Source organism: Rhea americana, unplaced genomic scaffold (assembly GCF_003343005.1).
Source record: "Rhea americana isolate MKP2758 unplaced genomic scaffold, rheAme1 scaffold_107, whole genome shotgun sequence".
NCBI lineage: Eukaryota > Metazoa > Chordata > Aves > Rheiformes > Rheidae > Rhea > Rhea americana.
Window position 1 is genome coordinate 397,297 of NW_028185117.1, and position 19,198 is coordinate 416,494.

The following is a 19,198-nucleotide window of genomic DNA, read 5'->3' on the forward strand; positions in this document are numbered from 1 at the left end:
TCTGAAATACTGTTCTACAGCTTTGATTCCTTCAGGGCCAAGATATCTGTTATGGTGAGCTGCAGTTTAAATCTCATGTTTGTATGGGCTCTTGGTAAGAAATATATCATGTCTCAATTCAGTCTTCATTAAGCAGGAAATAGCTTGTTTAAAAAAAGAATACATTCAGTAAATAGATGATGCAGAAATGTTTAATTCTTTAAAAGCAGAAAGAGGGTCCCAGTAGTTGCAAATGCAGCAGAGAATAAGGAGGGTTGCTCAGATTTGGATAGCAATGGGAAATAGGTTTTGGGCTGGGGAACCCCATCAGCTGAATTCTCTGCCTACTGTTTATATCTGGCAAATCTGCAAACAGATTACATTTGGGATGGATAGATAAACAGAAAGTGAACTCTGCAAGGTTTTCCAAGCCACAGGGTCTTGAGTTCCAGTGTTCAAAGTGTTTATCTCTAGATATTCAAMTACAATCTTTTAAAATGGCTGGAATTACCGGGTAGATTAAGAACTCTATTCCAGTCTAGCCTAAGAAATTGGATTTGTGTGGAATGCATTGCAGCAATGTGATTGTTCATAGGTTTATGATGTCTGCGCTGCATAGACATAGTCACAGTGAGTTTATTCTTTGATAGCTCTGTACTGCTACTTACGGCATTTTGAAAGCATGAGAGGCAGCTTGTGACACCTGTTTYGATTACTTGGTACATTTCTGCTGCACCATTTAAGCACTTTCTCCTTGTGGTATCTTGCCCATCATTTTATAATTTTAATTAAACAAGGTTAATAAGAGAATTGTTTGTGAGTGAGGTATATACTTAAAAAAAATWTCCTTTGTTACTGGTTTTGCATGCCAGCATTTCCATGATAGTGAATTGTTGCCTAATTGGCAAATGAAAGTGTTACTTCTGTGACCCAGACATTGTCTACCTGAATGTTGTTTTTATACATACATACATGTATATTTATATATGTGTTTATATTTTTAGAAACCTAAAAGCTATACTGCAGCAGAAGCAACTCTGAACATCAATCCGTCCTTAAAGATTGACTCATACATTAATAAAGTTTGTCCAGCCACTGAAAACACTTACAGTGATGRATTCTATACCAAGCAAGATGTGATTGTGACCGCTTTGGACAATGTTGAAGCAAGGAGATACATTGATAGGTAGGTTGTGGAAAGAAAGTGGGGGTTGCCTTTGACTTTCTTATTTGAACTCTGCTTTCCTATTCTTAATCTTCCTGAATTGCAAGATCTGATAGCCATTTTCTTGGATTTATCTTGCTCCTTAAAAGGGATGCTGGCAGTAGTCTGGGGGGAAAAAGGGGATTTATATTCATGGTGGAGACAAACTCTACTGTTGTGCTGCTGCTACTGTTGACATGTCAGAGAGCCTCAGAGGGAGTCCTTAGAAATGAAGGACTGTCTGTTTGAGAGGGTGAATATTGTGGTAGTTTAAGGTTAAATTATTTGTGCAGAAGAGTATGTAYTTAGACTTTACAAGTAGGGATGTTTAAATTTGAAGAGAACTATTACTGCTCCTAATCCAAAACAGGATTGACYGAAGTGTTGTCCTGAATTAACTAGAAATAATTCTCCTTATTTCACATCTTCTGAATCTGGTGTAAGCTCTTCACTCTTCTGAAAGCACATAGATTAATTTTTGGTTATGTTCTGGTATAACATACAAGTCAAGATGTAGTGATTGCTCTGTACCCTGATTGTCTGTGTCTATCCATGTCAGTCGTTGTGTAGCAAACCTGCGTCCCCTTATAGACTCTGGAACTATGGGAACTAAAGGACACACAGAAGTTATTGTGCCTCATCTGACAGAGTCCTATAACAGTCATGTAAGTATCTTATGACCATCATTTACCTTCTGTAGCTAATCCCACAGTACCCTTTGATTCTTTACTCTTCTATGTATCTATCTAAAATAAGTGGCCATTTGTGTTGCAGCCCCATTTAGAAATAATTATTTCCTTGGTTTATGAGGAAAATGTCAGAGGAAGAAAAATATGAGCAGACTTAAGGTAACATACCTGCTAGCTGGCTGGTGACTACACCTAGGCCAGTAATTAAGAGCAACTGCGATATAAGTCATGAAGCATGAGCCTTGCTAACTTCTCTGTTGAGTGTGTGTTGGGGAGTGAATGAGTTTGTAATAAAACTCTCACTTGTGAAATGACACCATTTATTTATTTATTTATTTKCTTGAACATCACTTAAGGCTGAAAAAGGGTACTTTTCATGGTACTCATGTGCTTGATTGTAATATGTTTGGGATGTTATCATTAGTAAGAGGAACTTACCCTGTTTCATAGTCRGAAAATAGAATTTGGGTGGAAAAAACCCTAGTTCTGACATGTTTTCAAGAATTGACTTTTTATTTTCCTTAAAAGCTTCCTTCTAAATAAAAAGTCAGTCCTACTAGGGCATTGAAATCTGTTTTTGTGCTCATGGGTTCCTTTTTTAGACTCACTTTCTGCCAGCTCATTCTTTTCTTGGATGTTATCACCTCCACAAGGAAGTAGGAGAAGCAGAAGCCTCTGTGGTAGACRTTAATCTGCCTTTTTCTCCAAGATTGTGTACCAGTTTGGTTAGAGTGAGAACGGGGGTAATTAACCCTCAAACATTTGCAATATAATCTCTCTATTTAAGCCCTTGTGAGATGAGTTTTTCCAAGTAGGAACACAGTGGTTGAGGGTACCAGGAAATGGAGCCATGTGGACATGGAGTGTGGGTGTTGAGCATCTATATGGTCTTGTTAGGTTCCACAAAGAAAAAAGTGTTTCCTTGAAGGAAAGGGTGCATTTCACCTTGTGAGTGTATGTGAACATGAACTGCAAATCTCTGAAAAATCTAGCTACTAGCTTCTACTGTGTGATTTTTCAGGTTCAATTTTGCTTTTCACAAGTCCTATTACCTGACCCACAGTGATGTTGAGTTTAGGTGGTTTTTCAGAAAGTGACACGTTAGTATTTATAAAACAAATTTTGTTTTAAGGGCATAAGCCTCATAAATATGCAATACTGTATTTAACATCAGTGGAATTTCAGATCTAAATAATCTGCAAATTCTTGGTGCTGTTATTAGCAGTAAACTTTAATACACATGTATTTACTTGCAACTCTCCTTAAATATAGCGGGATCCACCAGAAGAAGAAATACCTTTTTGCACCTTGAAGTCTTTCCCAGCTGCCATTGAGCATACGATACAGTGGGCAAGGGATAAGGTATGAGAATCAGCTTACTGGCTGTTGACGTAACTTACTGTGTATTCAGAAAGGTGAGGGTTCTGTTGTGGTTCTTGCAAAATGCCATATTTATTCTTTTTCTTATTTTTTTTAGTTTGAAAGTACATTTTTTCACAAGCCTTCCTTGTTTAACAAATTTTGGCAAGCCTATACRTCTGCAGAAGAAGTTTTACAGGTAGGAGTAAGTTGCTGTGATAAAATACATAGTTTTAACTAAAGCTATATGGAATGTGTTTCAATTTAAGTTCAGTGAGATTTGGGTTATTTTCTGACTTTCTTAGTAAATCTGAAAGCTTATTTGGCAAAATAATTAGTTCATCTGTCATAGTAACAGTATTTCTGACATGTCTAGTAAGTAAGAGCCAGTCTTGTGTGTGGACTGCTTCTCTAGTTTATGGGCCTTCTGTACATGCGTACAGAAATACCAGAAATACTGAGACACTGCCAGCTAGCATACTTGGAAATAATGGATATCACACTGAAAGCTAATGTACAGCCAGCTGAAAAAACTCAAGCAAAGAATCAGTTTCAAGTGATCTGTTAGGCTTTATTGCTCTATATTTTCCTTGGGAGTCTCTAATGGCTCATTATTGCTAGAACTGACGGGAAGTAGGAAACAAATAGAGCACAACACTTGGGGAAAATCCTAGTGAAAAGGATTGCATAAAGGTTAATATTTTACAAGATAAATTTCTGTTTCATTTTGCCTGTAACTTAATAAACATCTTCTTTACTGTGTGACTGGATTGTGCRGAATTTTGTCTATTTTAATATTTTCTTAATTCCTTTTGTATCTAGAGAATAAAATCAGGAGAGAGTTTAGAAGGCTGTTTTCACGTTATTAAAACACTTGGTAGGAGACCCCGAAACTGGACTCAATGTGTGGAACTAGCAAGAGTAAAATTTGAGAAATATTTTAGCCATAAGGTATGTAGGTAAGACCTGAAAGTGAGATGACACTTGGTTGATAAGGATTTTTAGAAAACTTGGTACTGTTGATAATTAGATGTCAGATCTTTTGCACACACTTCATCTCTTCTCCATAAATAACGCACTTTACACTTTATAGTGTCTTAGAAAGACTACATCTCTTCCCCTTTCTACTGTGGAGTTTTATAGCCTGGTATATTAAGTCAGGCCTAGTTGCTGTATTCAGCAGTCTTGGTGCAGGTGTTTTGCCTTTTTATCTGGCTGACTAAGTATTATATTTTTCCAAATGTCTTTACTGAAGGAGTTTATTGTCCTAGGACAAGAGCATTTTTTTTCCACTGAACTTCCTGTTACCTAACTTCTCATATTGATATCCTTGATTTTTCTCAAAGATTTCACAGAAAGGGTGACTGAAATATTTCTACTTGTCAGTCATTCTGAAAGTCTGGTCCACAGTGTTGCTTAATTATGTGAGAGGGGAGGAATTGTACAGAAGAGACATGTTCATGATGTTTTGTATTAATGAATGTACCATATCCTTGTATATGGAAGCCCTGCTGATGGTGATAGTTCTTGCATTAAAAGAAAATGCTGTGTTCCGAGTTGTGAAGTGGTATGCAACTATCCTAAACTGATGTTGAGGGAGCACTTTGCTTGTTGGATTAAGTATCTTTTTGAAGATAGGAAAGATGAGGTGACATTGTCACGCTCCCACTGTGAATAAAGAGACAAGTCACTCTTTGTTGTCTATTAGTACTTGGTTTTGAGCTCTCTACCCCGACACAGGTGTTTTGTATTTTCCTCTAAGTGATTTCAGCTCTGCAATTGGAATGTCCTAAAAGCTGTAACAAGATTTCACACTATTACCAAAAAGAAGGCTTAATTTAGAGCATCTAATGTCAATCTGTATATGACAAATGACTAAATCTACTGTTTTTCCTCTAGGCTCTTCAGCTCCTTCATTCATTTCCCCTCGATACCCGATTAAAAGATGGAAGTAAGTACAGACATCTATTTGTGTCTCTTTTGAATTTGTGGAGTATGCTATGTGCTACTGTTTCTGATAGCTTAGGATTTCATCTCAAGTCTGTCTTCTTATCAGGTTTGTTCTGGCAGTCACCAAAGAGGCCGCCTTTTCCAGTGAAGTTTGAATTTAGCAATCCTTTGTAAGTATGGTACTACGACTGGTGCATTTCAGTGCATCTTATAAAACTGATCACACAGTGGTAGAAAGTGCAAAACTGTGGCTTCGTAGCGCTAGAGGTTGGGCCAATAGCTGACCGGCTGCTCATCGCTGGGGACTAGCATACAGTCTTATGCTGTGGCAGACTGGGTAAACTTCCTTGCTTTGACTGCAAGTAATTTAACTTTCACTAACATCGGATAGGAGGGTGTTACAGAAAGTTCTGCCAGTAGCTAACATGAAATTGGCTAGTGACCAATTTGATCTTCTATGATGTGATTACACAACTACTGGGCTGTTGTCCTTATACCCCACTCTCTCCTCCTCCCACCACTGCTTTGTAAAACAAAGGACATGCCAAATTGAATTGACTACCTAAAATGACCTAGTAGTGGGAAGCCATTTCTCCTTCCTCATGATTTGGGGCTGATCTAGATGGGTTGGGTGTTACAGATAATTTAAAAGCTTGGTGTGATTGTCTTGTCTGAAAGCACTGGTCTGTTGCATGCCTGTGCCTGCCTTGAGAAACTGTCCTTATCCTCATTCTTAGTTTATATGAAAACAGATTATTGGAAGTATCAAAGTCTTTCTGGAGTGAAGCCTTGTTTGGGCACACTATTCTTTTGTGAGGATTTGCAGTCCCTGTCTTGACTGCAGAGGTTAAGRAAATATGACTTATTCTAGATTAAATCCCTCTTCACTCATCAAAGGTTGCTCAGTTTTGGGGAGGACTTCTGAATCCTTCCACAGTTGTTACCCATTTTGGACTGTGGGCTCTGAAGGGCAGAAATGGTGTTTCTTGGTGTGTTTTCTCAGGACCTGCTTCATTTGAGCAAACCAAATTCAAATAAAAAAACCTTCTCTTTTCTTCAGGCACTATGCTTTCATTGTGAGTGCCGCGAAACTCTTTGCAACAGTGTACTGTGTTCCTTTCACAGAAAAGGTAATCCATATTATAACAGCGTTCCCATCTCGTAACTTGGATATTCACTTTCAGTTTTGGTCCAGTGTCCTGTTGCCAGTCCTTTCCAAGTACTGATTAAAATAATTCTTAAAGTATTCGGTCTTTCAGTACTGGCTCTTCTGCAACTGTTACACTTAATCTTCTTTATTTGGATTCCTAGTAAGGAAAATAAATGACTAGCATATTAAATAATTTCAGCAAGTTCTGAACTCAAATTCTTATTTTGATGGATCTATCTGCTGTGCAATATAACTAAACTGAAAGAAAATATCCTTAGGCCTTTTTATCATTTTTGTTTTGTTTTTTACTACTCTGACAGCCTGTATTGCTTATTCTTTGTTTTTCGTGTTACCTTTTTTTTTTTTTTTTCTTCTAACTGGATCTTCCTGCAAGTCATGTTTACATTTTGCTCCTGATCTCTTGAACCGCTAATTGCATCATGAGGAGCACTCTCCTATCTGCGCTTAGGAGTTGCAAGTTGGAGATGGATCCGGGGCAGTGCAGTGAGGCTGACAAGTTCTAGACTGGTCAGACTTAGTGTGCATTGCAGAGCAAAATTACTATGAGTGCACAACTATTGTGCCACCTGTGTTGCAAACACCAGATAAAAGAAATGTGACCTCTTCCCTCATGGCATACCTGCAGAAATCAGATGTATGGTAACAAGTAGTTACGCTGTCTCAAGCTTGCCAGTTGCCTTTGGTGCCARGGTGTTGGTGCTTGGACAAAAGGCAATATAGACATTTTAAACTACATTGAAATGCTAGATGATATTGTTAAGTTTGATTTTTAACTCCAGTATCCATTTCTACATGCATGCTTATCAAAATCATACAAATACAAATCTTACATTCTGTACAAAGGTATGTTTGCACTTTACTTATTTTTGCTTTTCATAGCAAAATGGTTGTGGGAGTCTTTATACAAAGGTTACATTTAGTTTTCCTCCCTTGACTGCTTGTGGGTTTTTTTTGGTTTGGGTATTTGAAATACTACTGGGCATAGAATCTCCTTTGTGGGGAGGGTTGAGCAGATGAGACTTTAAATCCTTTTTCTTTGAAAACAGGATTTGTCAGAAGAAGTTATTTTGAAGATAATTTCAGCTGTAAAGGTACCGGAATTCAGACCTTCAAATAAGGTAAGTTAATTATTTAATTTAAAGGGGTAGGGAGGGGAGTCCACATGCAGTGTCMTGTACTTCACACTACTTCTTGCATTGATGCTAGTCAGAAATAAATATGAATGAAAAGCTTACTTAGGGAAACAAGTGTGTGGCATGCAGGATTGCTTTAMTTTTATATAGCTAAGGTATCCATGTACCATATGCTAAATACAAGGTGAATATTTGGGGGGACTATTGCAAGTGGCTTCTTGTATTAGCTTTTTCCTTGTACAAGTGTAATTTTTACATCTGTAAGCTTTTCTAGGCCTGCACAACAGTTATGTTGTAAATGAAAATAGTAAAATCACTCAAAAGTGACTTCTGAAATAATCCTTGATCAGTGTCAATTTGTTATTTCTTTCTAGAAAAGATGAAGAAAATGTTATTACTTTTACATTTGTGTTTGAAGTGTTCATTTCAAAATACCCTAAGTGCTATTGTGCAGTGGTTAGCACAATAATAAAAATAGCACATCACTTAAAAATAGCGAGTAAGTTGTTCTAAGGTAGTTTCATATTTTCTTGCCCAATATTAATGCTTGCCTCATGAGTGCTTGCCTCATGAAATAAAACTGGTATCCTGACTCGTTACCTGGCATTGCAGTAGGCCCATCCAACTGCAATAGGTTAAAATATTTGGCAGCAAAGATTAACTTGTAGTTCTTTGTCTAATTCCTGGGGATTGTGAATTTGCATGCAGTTGTGTTGCATTGCATGCTTCCAGAAGATTGTTTTTAGACGGCATTGTAATCAGGAAAGAAAATCTTAAACCTGAAGCAACTGTGCAGTTGGCATTCTATTGCATTTCACTGTAGAATATATTTAGAGGGAAGGAGTTGATAGTAATGCAGAGAAGCCAGCAAGTCTAGTATGCTTCACTCTTTTTTGGTACACAAGGATAATATATTTAATTACTCAAGCAGTGTGTATGGTTGCAGGTTGTACAGACAGATGAAACTGCAAGGAAACCAGATCATATTCCAGTCAGCAGTGAAGATGAAAGAAATGCTATTTTCCAGCTGGAAAAGTCTATATTATCCAATGAAGCTTTGGAAAGTRAGTAGTGAAAGCTGGCTTTACAGCTTAGTAATGGCTTGCAATTGCACTGCTAGTTGCTTGAAACTCAAGTTTTTTAATAAAACTGCTCAGTAATTCTACAAAAAGCAGGTAGCTGATTACTAAAGCTTCCTTGAGTACTATGTAGGTAGCTGTCCTTATTGTTTGACATTGCCCTATGCATCTTTCTTTATGAGATTTCCTGCAAATTTTAGGATTCTCTATTATGCATAGGTATAGTCATGATGACTGTGAGCAGACAGCAGGGCACTGAACACTAAGGAGGCGAATGATCCCACAGAGTCACAGAGTGGCTGAGGTTGGAAGGGACTTCTAGAGATCATCTAGTCCAACCCTCCTGCTCAAACAGAGTCACCTAGACCACATTGCCYAAGAACATGTCTGGACAGCTTTTGAATATCTCCAAGGAAGGAGATTCCTCAGCCTCTCTGGGCAACCTGACCTGCTCAGTCACCCTCACAGTAARGAAGGGCTTTTCTTATGTTTAGATGGAACTTTCTGTGTTTCAGTTTGTGCCCATTGCCTCTTGTCCTATTAGTGGGCACCACTGGAAAAAGTCTGGCCCCATCCTCTTGATACCCTCCCCTAAGATATTTGTATACATTGATAAGATACTTCCCCTATCAGCCTAGTCTCCTCTAGGCTGAACAGGCCCAACTGTCACAGCCTTTCCTTATAGGGGAGATGCTCCAGTCCTCTCATCATCTTCATAGCCCTGTGCTGGACTCTCTCCAGTAGCTCTGTGCCTCTCTTGTACTGGGGAGCACATGTGCATTCATAGCCTGTGACCACAGGGGAGAAAGATTAGCCTGACTTTAAGCTACAGGGAGTCAACTCGTAACCATCTCTCCAACACTTGGTCTTTTAGTTGCCATGGGAGAACTTACCAGTGAAGAACAAGTAGTGAGGATAATCTGTTCGTGTGCCTGAGCCCATACTGAAATGGTTACAGACTAACCAGGCTTACAGAGGGAATTCTCAAAGGAGGGAACTAAAGGAGGCAGGGGGTGTAAGCAACATCCACAGAACAATCTAAAATCTATTCCTGGAGGAAAATAATTTTTTACATCCTCACTGATACTTCTCTTTCTTTACTCATGTCTAACGATGTTGTCATTGGTGTTGGGAGGGGTGTTTCCCCTTCTAGCATGGAAAAACAGGTTAGAAGTCCTGCACCAGGTTCTAGTACTTAAAATTTGTAGTTTGTTAAGGTTCTACTTCTCTACAGCTTATGTTCAGGACRTTGTCAGTTTTCTGATGACTGCTTTTGGTTTTTTTTTCATGAGCAGGTGACTTGCAGATGAAGCCCATATCCTTTGAAAAAGATGATGATAGTAATGGGCATATAGATTTCATAACAGCTGCATCAAACTTGAGAGCCAAGATGTACAACATTGAACCAGCAGATCGGTTCAAAACAAAGCGCATTGCTGGAAAGATCATTCCTGCAATTGCAACAGCTACTGCTGCAGTGTCAGGGCTGGTAAGTATAGTTTTGTATTGAGAAGCTGTTTTACAAGAGCTTTGGCAAAATGTTGAAATGAATGTTTATTCCTTTTACTTTTCCATGCTTAAAGCCAGCACTGTCTATGTATTGATTAATGCTGTCCTGATGGAGCTCCATTAAAGACATGTTTTTTTTAACTCATTAAAGATCATGATATATTCAGTCCATGATGATAATTACCAGTACATGTCATAAATATTTTCACATAAATTGTATGAAATTCTGCCAAAGGTCAACAAAGGTCAGTGGAATTGTAAGCTGGGCTTCTTGTGTTGATTTTTATTACGATTATTCTGTGCACAGACTTTTATTTGGTAATACAGGCAAGAGAGCTGTATTTAATYAGTCTTAGCTGTTCGCTAGTGAGTGTTGCATATACTTCCCGTCAGTTTCCATCTTGGCAAGATGAGAGAGAGAGAGAGAACAGCCTAGAATTATGATTACAGCAGAACCACATTAAAGCAATATCATAAGACCTGGAACTGTTCTTTATTTAGCTACTTAAAAATATATGCACCCTTTGTGTAAAGCAGGACATACTTTACCAGTCAAGGGGCAACATGAAGATATATATGTTTGCAGCTTGAAAATCTGAAATACCCTTGTGTCTTGCAGTTTTGATTCATGTAGCGGTGTTTGGCAGGGGAGGCTTTTTGACACCAAAAACTCAGTAGTAGCTGAGAGGTATCTCAGTGATAGGAATAGTTATCATGCCATATAGAAACTAAAACTTCAATTGTTTGGTGTTATGTTTTTTTTTCCCCTCATATACCAGTCCTAAGGGTTGCTACTGGTTCTAGCTGTGGTAGGCCCACAATACTTTAATTCCTGACTCACTGACCAGGAAGAGGAGCTGGAGATTGGCATTTTGGTTTGTTTTCTGCAATTCGTATTAATTTTCACGAGTGCAAGTGTCAAGTTTGGAAAGGATCTACTCTGTGGTAGTTCACATCTGTATACCTGAACAGAACTGCATACTTAATGGAAGTATCATGAACTAATCACTGATGAAAGAATTTGGAAGAGTCCTTCACTGGAACATTCTTGCACATTGAAATATTTTGATTTGCAGTAACGTTATTGGTTTCTGTAGCGTATTTGGGTAGTATCTGTTGACATGACTCACTGTGACTGGACAAAGGCCAGTCTCATGTACATCTTATCCTACAGTTGTGTGACTTCTTAACTAAATTAGCATTACTGACAATACAAGGTTTAGGTCACGTGTTTGGTCTCATGGGAGCATGTGATTTGTGCTTATTGCAGGTTGCACTGGAACTCATCAAAGTTGTGGGTGGCTATGCTGCTGATGCATACAAGAACTGTTTCCTGAACTTAGCCATTCCGATAATAGTCTTCACAGAAACTGCTGAAGTAAGAAGAACTGAAATAAGGTAGGAAGGACAGAGGTGGTATTCTGGAAACTCAGCATTTGACCCTTAGTGTGACATTATATCAAGTGCAAGGTTTGTATAAGTGTTAAATCCAGATAATTGTATTAAGGCCTTCAGATAATCATATTTAGGCCTTATTTGCTCTTATAGAAGAAATTGGATGCAACCACAAGTTCATGGTCATGTTCCAATTAAACACAGATACATAAATATTCAATTTTGGGAGGACTTTTTTTTTTCTTTTAACCTGCAAGATCATGAATCACTTAATGCTTGCTATCAAACTCATTTATCCATTTACTGTATGCCACTAAAGATGTAACTAACTGATATTCTTAGTAMTAGCACGGTTGTCTTGCACTGCATAGCTCAAGAACTTTTGTTTGGAAAATGCAGCACATACATATATTCTTCTGTCCTAATTTTAAAACTACTGGTTTTAATGGTTTGGTTTTATTTTCAGTGGAAGCTATTTGTTACTAGGCTCTAAGAATCTAGGCAAGGTAGACACACAACACTGTTATTAATAAACATCCTGTATGCTCAGACTGAACACAATTCTTGCTAAAGTATTTTTCAGTAGGTCTGAAAGTTCAGTAAGTTCACTGGCAGTTGGTGTCGTGTTTACTAAGAGTTTTAACTTCAAGTGTTTTATACTTAGCCAGATCAAAGGGCAGGAGAAATGGCAGCAGAGAAGGAAGAGATTTTTTGCTCAAGGTAAAACAAGTCAGCAGAAGAGACAGCAATTCTTCAATATATGTTTAAAGGCAATGCCTGAGTTCACACTGTAGCTTAACAAATAGTCTTTCTCTTTTTAAAACAGAAACGGGATATCATTTACAATCTGGGACAGGTGGACAATTTATGGAAAAGAGGATTTTACACTCTTGGACTTCATAAATGCTGTCAGAGTAAGATGTCATCCATCATCCATTGTACTGGTTTAATACAAGATGAAGGGAAAGTTGTTTGTTTGTTTGTTTTGTTTTTTTTTTGTTTAGGCCCTTGTAAAGTTATTGTTGAAACCAGAATAGTTACAGAAAGAGTTAATATGAATGGTAGCATAAGTCTCTCAGTAAATATGTCCAAACCTATTTTGGAATTCTTTGGTAATTCCATTTATTTAAATGTATCTTAATAGACTGTCATCTTCCATACATTACCRTATTTTCTGGTGGGGTTTTTGACTAGCTAGCTATAGTATGAGCACTAGTTGGATCTAGTGGCTTGTGCAAATGGCATGCTCTTTTAATAAGTTTTAATTTGTGAATTCCAGGAGAAATATGGAATTGAACCAACTATGGTTGTACAGGGAGTCAAAATGCTGTATGTTCCTGTGATGCCAGGTCATATTAAAAGATTAAAGCTGACGTAAGTATAACTGAAAAGTGGATCCAGGGATGTGACTACACCTGCAAGTTATGTTGACTGGCTCTCTCATAAATCTGTGAGTCTGATAGTGGTTTTAGCAAAAATAAATAAATAAATAAAAAGGGAGGGGAGGGGAGGGSAGGGCAGGGAGGGGAAGAAAAAAATAATTTCTTCTTAGGAAGTGAATTAACTCTTGTGATAAGGACAGGAGACCTGTAAAATCAAGACAGAATTAGAAATCCAGAGAAGTTTGGCAGAAAGTTTTGGGGAAAGAATATGACTTGTTTTGTACTCTGATTCAAGCAGAAGTCTGCTTGAAGTTTTTTGAAACAGATCCAGAACTAATGGTAATATTTAGCATCTTAACTGTGAAAGCATGAGAACACTTATATAGGAATGAGCTAATGTATCTGGTTGTAGACTAACATCTGCAGTAGTCTGTCCAGAACATAGTAATTCCTTGAGATTTTAGCTCACTCAAGCCCTTGCAAAAATGAAAAAGCCTGCAAGGCTTTCCAGTACTKCTCATTGACCAGAAATCAGGATACTGATTCCAAAGTGCAGGGCTGGTAGGGTGTGAGAACAGGGGCGTGTTTTCTAATTGGTAGGCCTTTGCAAATTAACAGCCGCATCTGACCTGGTTTTAGGTTTCCTTATATGATGATTGAACTTTTTGAGCTCTAATTCTGTTCATAACAGCTTCTGTGAAGTGTGTGTTGGTCATTGTTCACAGGGAGTCTTTGCTAGAGCAAATAGTTGTATTGATCAGTCATCAGGTGAAGCCTGTTTTGAAAGTCTGCTAGTGGATAGTATGAAGGAAAATAGTATGCCTTATGGGCAAGCTGCTTTGGTGGGAGAAGAGCCTTTAAGATGGTACTTCCAATAGAGTGCCCGATAGTAACACTAAGATGTAAATTTATAGCCTACCTTAGCTAGGGATGTCAAAGACAGCTGTATAAATGATTTGGAGTGAGTGCTGTCTGTAATAAGGTGGATGGCATGGTGTGAAGCTGCCTTCTTGTGACTATCAGGATTTTCTGTTCTCCTGAGACTCAGTTCACAACAAGCTTTGTATATAGCTGCAGCAACTTGGGGGTTCTGTTAGAAGTAGTTGTGAAACCATTATAAGAATATTTACACAGCAAATTCTAGTCTTGCTTGTGTGGTGTGGAGTTTTATTTATATATTTTTATTAAGGTGTTTAAAATTTTTACTCTTGCTGTAGTATGACAAGAAGTGTTGCAGGACTCTGTCTTCCTTTCAGAATTGCAGGACTGACTCATATCAGGCTGTTAAGAGCAAGTTCTAGGTACATAGTTTTCTGCCATGTTCTGTAACTTGGGACTTCCTCATGCGAATGGATATGACCTCAGTATCTCCTCTGAGAAGAGGACAGTACTTTGTGTTTGCAAGGGAGCAAGTTACTTCCAGGAGAGCAGCTTTTTGTCCTGAGCACTAAGGCATGCCTAGAAGGGAAATCTTTCTCTAAGGTGTCTTCTAAGGACTAGAATTTAATGACTGCATCCCCCAAACCTTCTAATTATACTCTGTGGAAAAGAGGTATTAAAAACAGCCGTTGCTGGTAGACAGGGTAGATCATACCTGCCGACCAAAATCCTGCAGCAGAAGCTGATTTTGCTTTGTTCCTTATTAGGATACCAAAGAAAAATCATGCAGGTGAGGAATCCTAATGTGGCCATTTTATCTTTTCTTTTGTACTTAGYGCTTGTTAGTCAGCAATGTAATAGCTCAGTAACAGGCTGAGAAATCTGGCTAGAAAAGTAGAAGTCCACTTACAGTACCTCACTTACAGACACACAAGTTGTTACTATAGTGACAGGAGAGTTTCATTCTCCTCTTTTAATCTGGTTTCTAGAATGTTAGACTTCATTGCTAGGAATTCATCTTAGTCTAGTGTGGATTTCCCACCATGACTCCTCTTTCTGATATCTTAACGAACTGTTCTTCATTTCCTTATAGGATGCAAAAGCTTGTGAAACCATCAGCTGATAAAAAGTATGTGGATTTGACAGTATCGTTTGCTCCAGAGACTGATGGAGATGAAGACTTGCCAGGGCCACCAGTGAGATACTACTTTGTTCAGGAAGACAATTGATGGTAGAGATGCAAAAGTCACTCCAGGACCATTTGTTTTGAAGGGAGTGTGCTAATTTTCAGCTATTAAAATTGGTACTATATATTTCTTTTTGGTGAAGCCTTAATTAAAACAAACAGTGAAAATCAGTGGCTTGCACTGAAGACAAACTGGATTTATGTTTCATCTGCTCCTGTTTTCTTCATGCCTGTTTCCTCAAAAGGAAGATTGGTCACTCCATGAAATAGAATGTCCAGTACAGTCCTTATGATAAAGACAAGATTTGTATTAATTTATGGGGAGCTGAAGAAAGTAAGAAGAACAGTGAATCTTATAAATTATTCCTGTGTGCAAGTTAAGTGTTGCTTAGAGAAGAGTGTAAAAATTGGGGAAACTGTAGTTTTATGAGATTCCTGGTGCTCTGAGAACATCTCAAATCCATATCCTGTGTTATTTCCTTCTAAAAGTAGAATTTCAGCCTTGCTATCTACACACGAGGAATAATCTATCCAAATGTCTAAAATCCCACATGAAAGCAGATGAACTGTTTCATTATGTTGGCACTTTCTTTTGCACTCTTAGTAATGCTGTATCTTAGAGCAGCTATCTTATGTCAGTCTTATAATGGAAACATAAGGGGACAAATCTCAAACAGGTGTAAATTGTCCTAGCTCCCCTGAAGCCAAAAGAGCTGCAGTTGATCGTTATGGACACTAAGACTGTTCTTTGGGGAATACTGCAATAGGGGAAAGTGGAACCCTAGCAGAGAGCTGAGCCAACACTTTCATGATAAAACCTTTGTCTCCAAGAATGAGAAAATGTTTGGCATGGTTGAGCCTTTCTGCTCTCACCAAATGAAAAAGCACTGTAGTGAGGGATGACGTTGAAAGGAGGAAGGGCAAATGGCCATGAAGGTTTGTCATAGCAAACGTTGTGTCCCCAGCTGCTCCTCTTCGTACCACTTTCCTATAGTGAATGCTTCTGCTGTACCTCTGTCCACAGTGCCAGTCTGAGTTACAGAACACTGATTTAAAAAAAAAATTTTTTTTAGTCACCTTCAACCAGTAGCTTGGCTAGCTAACTGAAGAATCTGTTTATTTGGAAATAATTATGGACTAGCTTTGCTGCTGTGGTGAGGAAGAGGTACAATGCAGAAGCATCTGTGACAACACCTTACTTTCTCTATCATTTAAACACTGGATAGTTGAGCCAATAGTTCTTTTTTTTTTCTTTTTTTTTTCTTTTTTTTTCTTTTTTTTTCTTTTTTTTTTTTTTTTTTTTTTTTTTTTTTNTTTTTTTTTTTCTTTTTTTTTCTTTTTTTTTCCTGATGATGATAGAGTGAAATGAGATTAGAATAAAAAACCTACTGAATTTGAAAAGCTTTTGTTTTTTTAAGCTTTGGAAATAGTGAATGCACAGTATTTTCATACAGCTGTTGCAAAAGCTATTGTCTTCTTAGAATCAATTATCATTGAGTATAATTTATTTACATTTAGTTAACATTATTGGTCAATATTTCCGCCTCCCCCTTTCCTTTTTTCCTTCTCAGTGAGTTGTAGTCAGGAACAACAGCCATTAGGCTAGGGACTTGGACACTAAAAGGTATGGAACTGAAAAGCTGGAATCGACACCATTATTCCAATATTTGGGAATTAGTCTTATGTGCAGTGTATCTTTCTGGAAGGTGTATATAGTTTTACAGTCAGTATAGTTTATAGATATAATTTTATAATAATACTGCTTTGTAAACTAACTTATTTAATTTTCTAAGAACTTACTGTAGAGAAACTTTGAGGTAGGAGAAAAGATAGCTACTTTTAGAGTAGACTACCTTTCGAGAGGGCACAAGCAGACAGTAAGTTTCTGCTTCTAAATAACAACTGAAGAATATTTCCCTGTGGAAGTATTAGAATCTAGAATCTAACTGAAATCACTAATTAGTGATAAGGATCACTTATTTAGGGAAAATCAAAAGCAATATTATCTGTCAAAACTGGAGGCAAGGACACTCTGGTACGTCAGTATGGTGTTAACATCACGCTTATACGTTAAAAGTAGGTAGCATATAAAAATTATATTAGCCTCAGTAGTTTACTGGAATGCCATCTGGTTGCCCTTACAATTTAAAGTTAGTTTTCAGGCCTAATTTTTGGAATGGTGTTACTAATGCAAACACATACAGCTTTGTGATATCTTGCCAGAAATTCCAAATGAAGCTCGGCAGGTGTCAGGGCCAGAATTAACAAATACGGCTGTATCTCTATATTGCTTTTACTGAGCCTATCTGTTGAATGGATTTCTGTTCTACAGATGGCTTCTGCTCAGTTAAGCAAACAATGATGGACAACCTGAAAATTCACAAAGGCTCTCAATATTCCTTAGCAGACCCTTAAAATTTTCTGATTGTAGGTTAACCTCGGTAAAACTTTACAAGCAACCTAAAGAGGACTTTATATGAAAGAACTGTGTGCACCAAGTGGCTGATTAAAATCGTTTTTCGTATTTCAAAAATTTCTGAATTGCTGATACAGAGGGTGAACGTATTCCTGTTAGAGATTGTGCAGAATGGAGTGAGCTGAGTCAGTGCAAATTTATCTAATACAGCCAGTTTCTCAATCTAGTGCTGCTTCCTACCAGAAGTCTGAGTTGTTGTTTGGTGGGAATACAGTCAAAGGACTTGCTTAAACTGGGCAAGTAAACTTTGGGCAGGGGATGCTGATTTGTCAGATCTCCAGTACTGTTCCTACCAGCTTTAGCAGGGCAGAAGCTTCTCGCACTACCCAGAACGCGAGAACTGTTCTTGAGCTTTGTAAGGAAAGCTTGTGCATGTCAAGGATTGCTTGATGTTATGTTCCCTGGGCCGCAACTAGAGCTGGCCATCTCCCTGCCGCAGCGAAGAACTGCCTTCTGCCAGAATACTTCAAGCAGTTCTCCTTCAAAATGTTGTTCTTTGCAAGAGCAGTTGATTCGTGGAAATCAAGTTTAATACCAGCAAAATCTTCACTGCTTTCTTACAGCATCTACTCACACTAGCTTTCCATTTTCCTTATTTTCTCACAGCTCTTAATAGTTATAGGAATGGTCATGCATATAAAACACGAGGCATTTTGCTGCCAGCTCAAGTGCTTATCATGGCTAGTCTCCGTGTTGTCTTAAGAGTGGTGGGGAATCTATGTTTTATTATGCTGCTGTTAAGAAGACTTCGTTGGCAGATAAAGCCTGGTAGTTCAGGTGGATTTAAGACTTTACACATCTAGTGAGTAAAAAGTATAAGTTTTTATCTTTTTATCTCCTTTCCAAATGTTTGTGCATTTATTTGGTGAAGAAAAAAAGTGTTATTCAAGAATAATGAATACATAGAAAATTTCTGGAACTAGCTGGRCATTCGCAAATGCAGGAGCTCTCCCTGTCACCTCATCATGGCATCTCGCATCCTGAAGGAATGATGGGGCTCTCTTAGCAGGTTTGAGCTAGGCAGAGTTTTGATATGTATGTCGGACTGATATCAAACAWAAGTCAAGGCTTCAGAGAAGTTTGTGCCTTTATCTTTGGAAACAGTGCAGCTGTAGGCCAGTTTGATGAAAGAGGAAACGGATTTCAGACAAATGCAAATGGCTTGATGTCGCCTCTGTATGCCAGAAGGTTGATCTTTCTCTGTTAGTTATCTACTGTTTAGTAATGCTGGAAACTGGACTGTGCTGCAGAATAGTGCAGCAATCTAAACTTTTATCTAAAGGGTTATACATTCTGACCAGATAGCTTTTGCGAGATTATTTTTGTAAAAGTGTCTTTCGGTATCTTCTCTGTGGTTGATGAAACCGCTAGTGTGGGGGTGTGGGCATCTGTCTATTCTGCAGAATACTTATTATGGCTCAGGGTTCAAGTTATCATAAATTACAGCATTAATGATCACACTGGAAAAACTATCCTGTTAGCAAATGGATCACTTTACATAGTGAAGGCAAGGTATCATAAAGAAGTATTAAGTTTCCACTTCTCACGGCAGTGTACAAATTTCAGTTTCATGTTAAGAAAAAGCTGTGACTCTAGTCCATGTGGAGCAGCAGCATCCTCACAAAGTCATCTTAAATATTTTCATGAAAAGAAAATTCTAATGCTGTGGGCAGGGGGAAATCATTGCTCAACAAAAATATATGAAAATTCACAGTATAAAGTGAAATCCTTTATCTTTTTCATTAAAGATGATGGTTGTAACTGTAGGGAAACTCTTACATGAGATGAAGTTGAAAGCTGGAAATGA

The 19,198-nt window shown here is 38.0% G+C and overlaps 1 protein-coding gene across 3 annotated transcripts in view; it reads left to right on the plus strand.

Annotated features, from left to right (window-relative positions):
* The window catches only part of UBA6 (ubiquitin like modifier activating enzyme 6), a 32,619-nt gene extending 17,496 nt beyond the window's left edge, over window positions 1–15,123 (plus strand). For all 3 annotated transcript variants that reach the window (XM_085310107.1, XM_085310114.1, XM_085310123.1), the window contains 15 exons: window positions 984–1,165; window positions 1,743–1,848; window positions 3,145–3,234; window positions 3,350–3,430; window positions 4,054–4,182; window positions 5,131–5,182; window positions 5,288–5,351; window positions 6,242–6,311; window positions 7,399–7,470; window positions 8,432–8,549; window positions 9,860–10,053; window positions 11,344–11,471; window positions 12,295–12,382; window positions 12,748–12,842; window positions 14,823–15,123. In XM_085310107.1, coding sequence (XP_085166233.1) covers window positions 984–1,165; window positions 1,743–1,848; window positions 3,145–3,234; window positions 3,350–3,430; window positions 4,054–4,182; window positions 5,131–5,182; window positions 5,288–5,351; window positions 6,242–6,311; window positions 7,399–7,470; window positions 8,432–8,549; window positions 9,860–10,053; window positions 11,344–11,471; window positions 12,295–12,382; window positions 12,748–12,842; window positions 14,823–14,958 — 1,605 coding nt within the window. In that variant the 3' untranslated portion in view covers window positions 14,959–15,123. The remainder of the gene's footprint in view (window positions 1–983; window positions 1,166–1,742; window positions 1,849–3,144; window positions 3,235–3,349; window positions 3,431–4,053; window positions 4,183–5,130; window positions 5,183–5,287; window positions 5,352–6,241; window positions 6,312–7,398; window positions 7,471–8,431; window positions 8,550–9,859; window positions 10,054–11,343; window positions 11,472–12,294; window positions 12,383–12,747; window positions 12,843–14,822) is intronic.
* The last annotated feature ends 4,075 nt before the right edge of the window (window positions 15,124–19,198 follow it).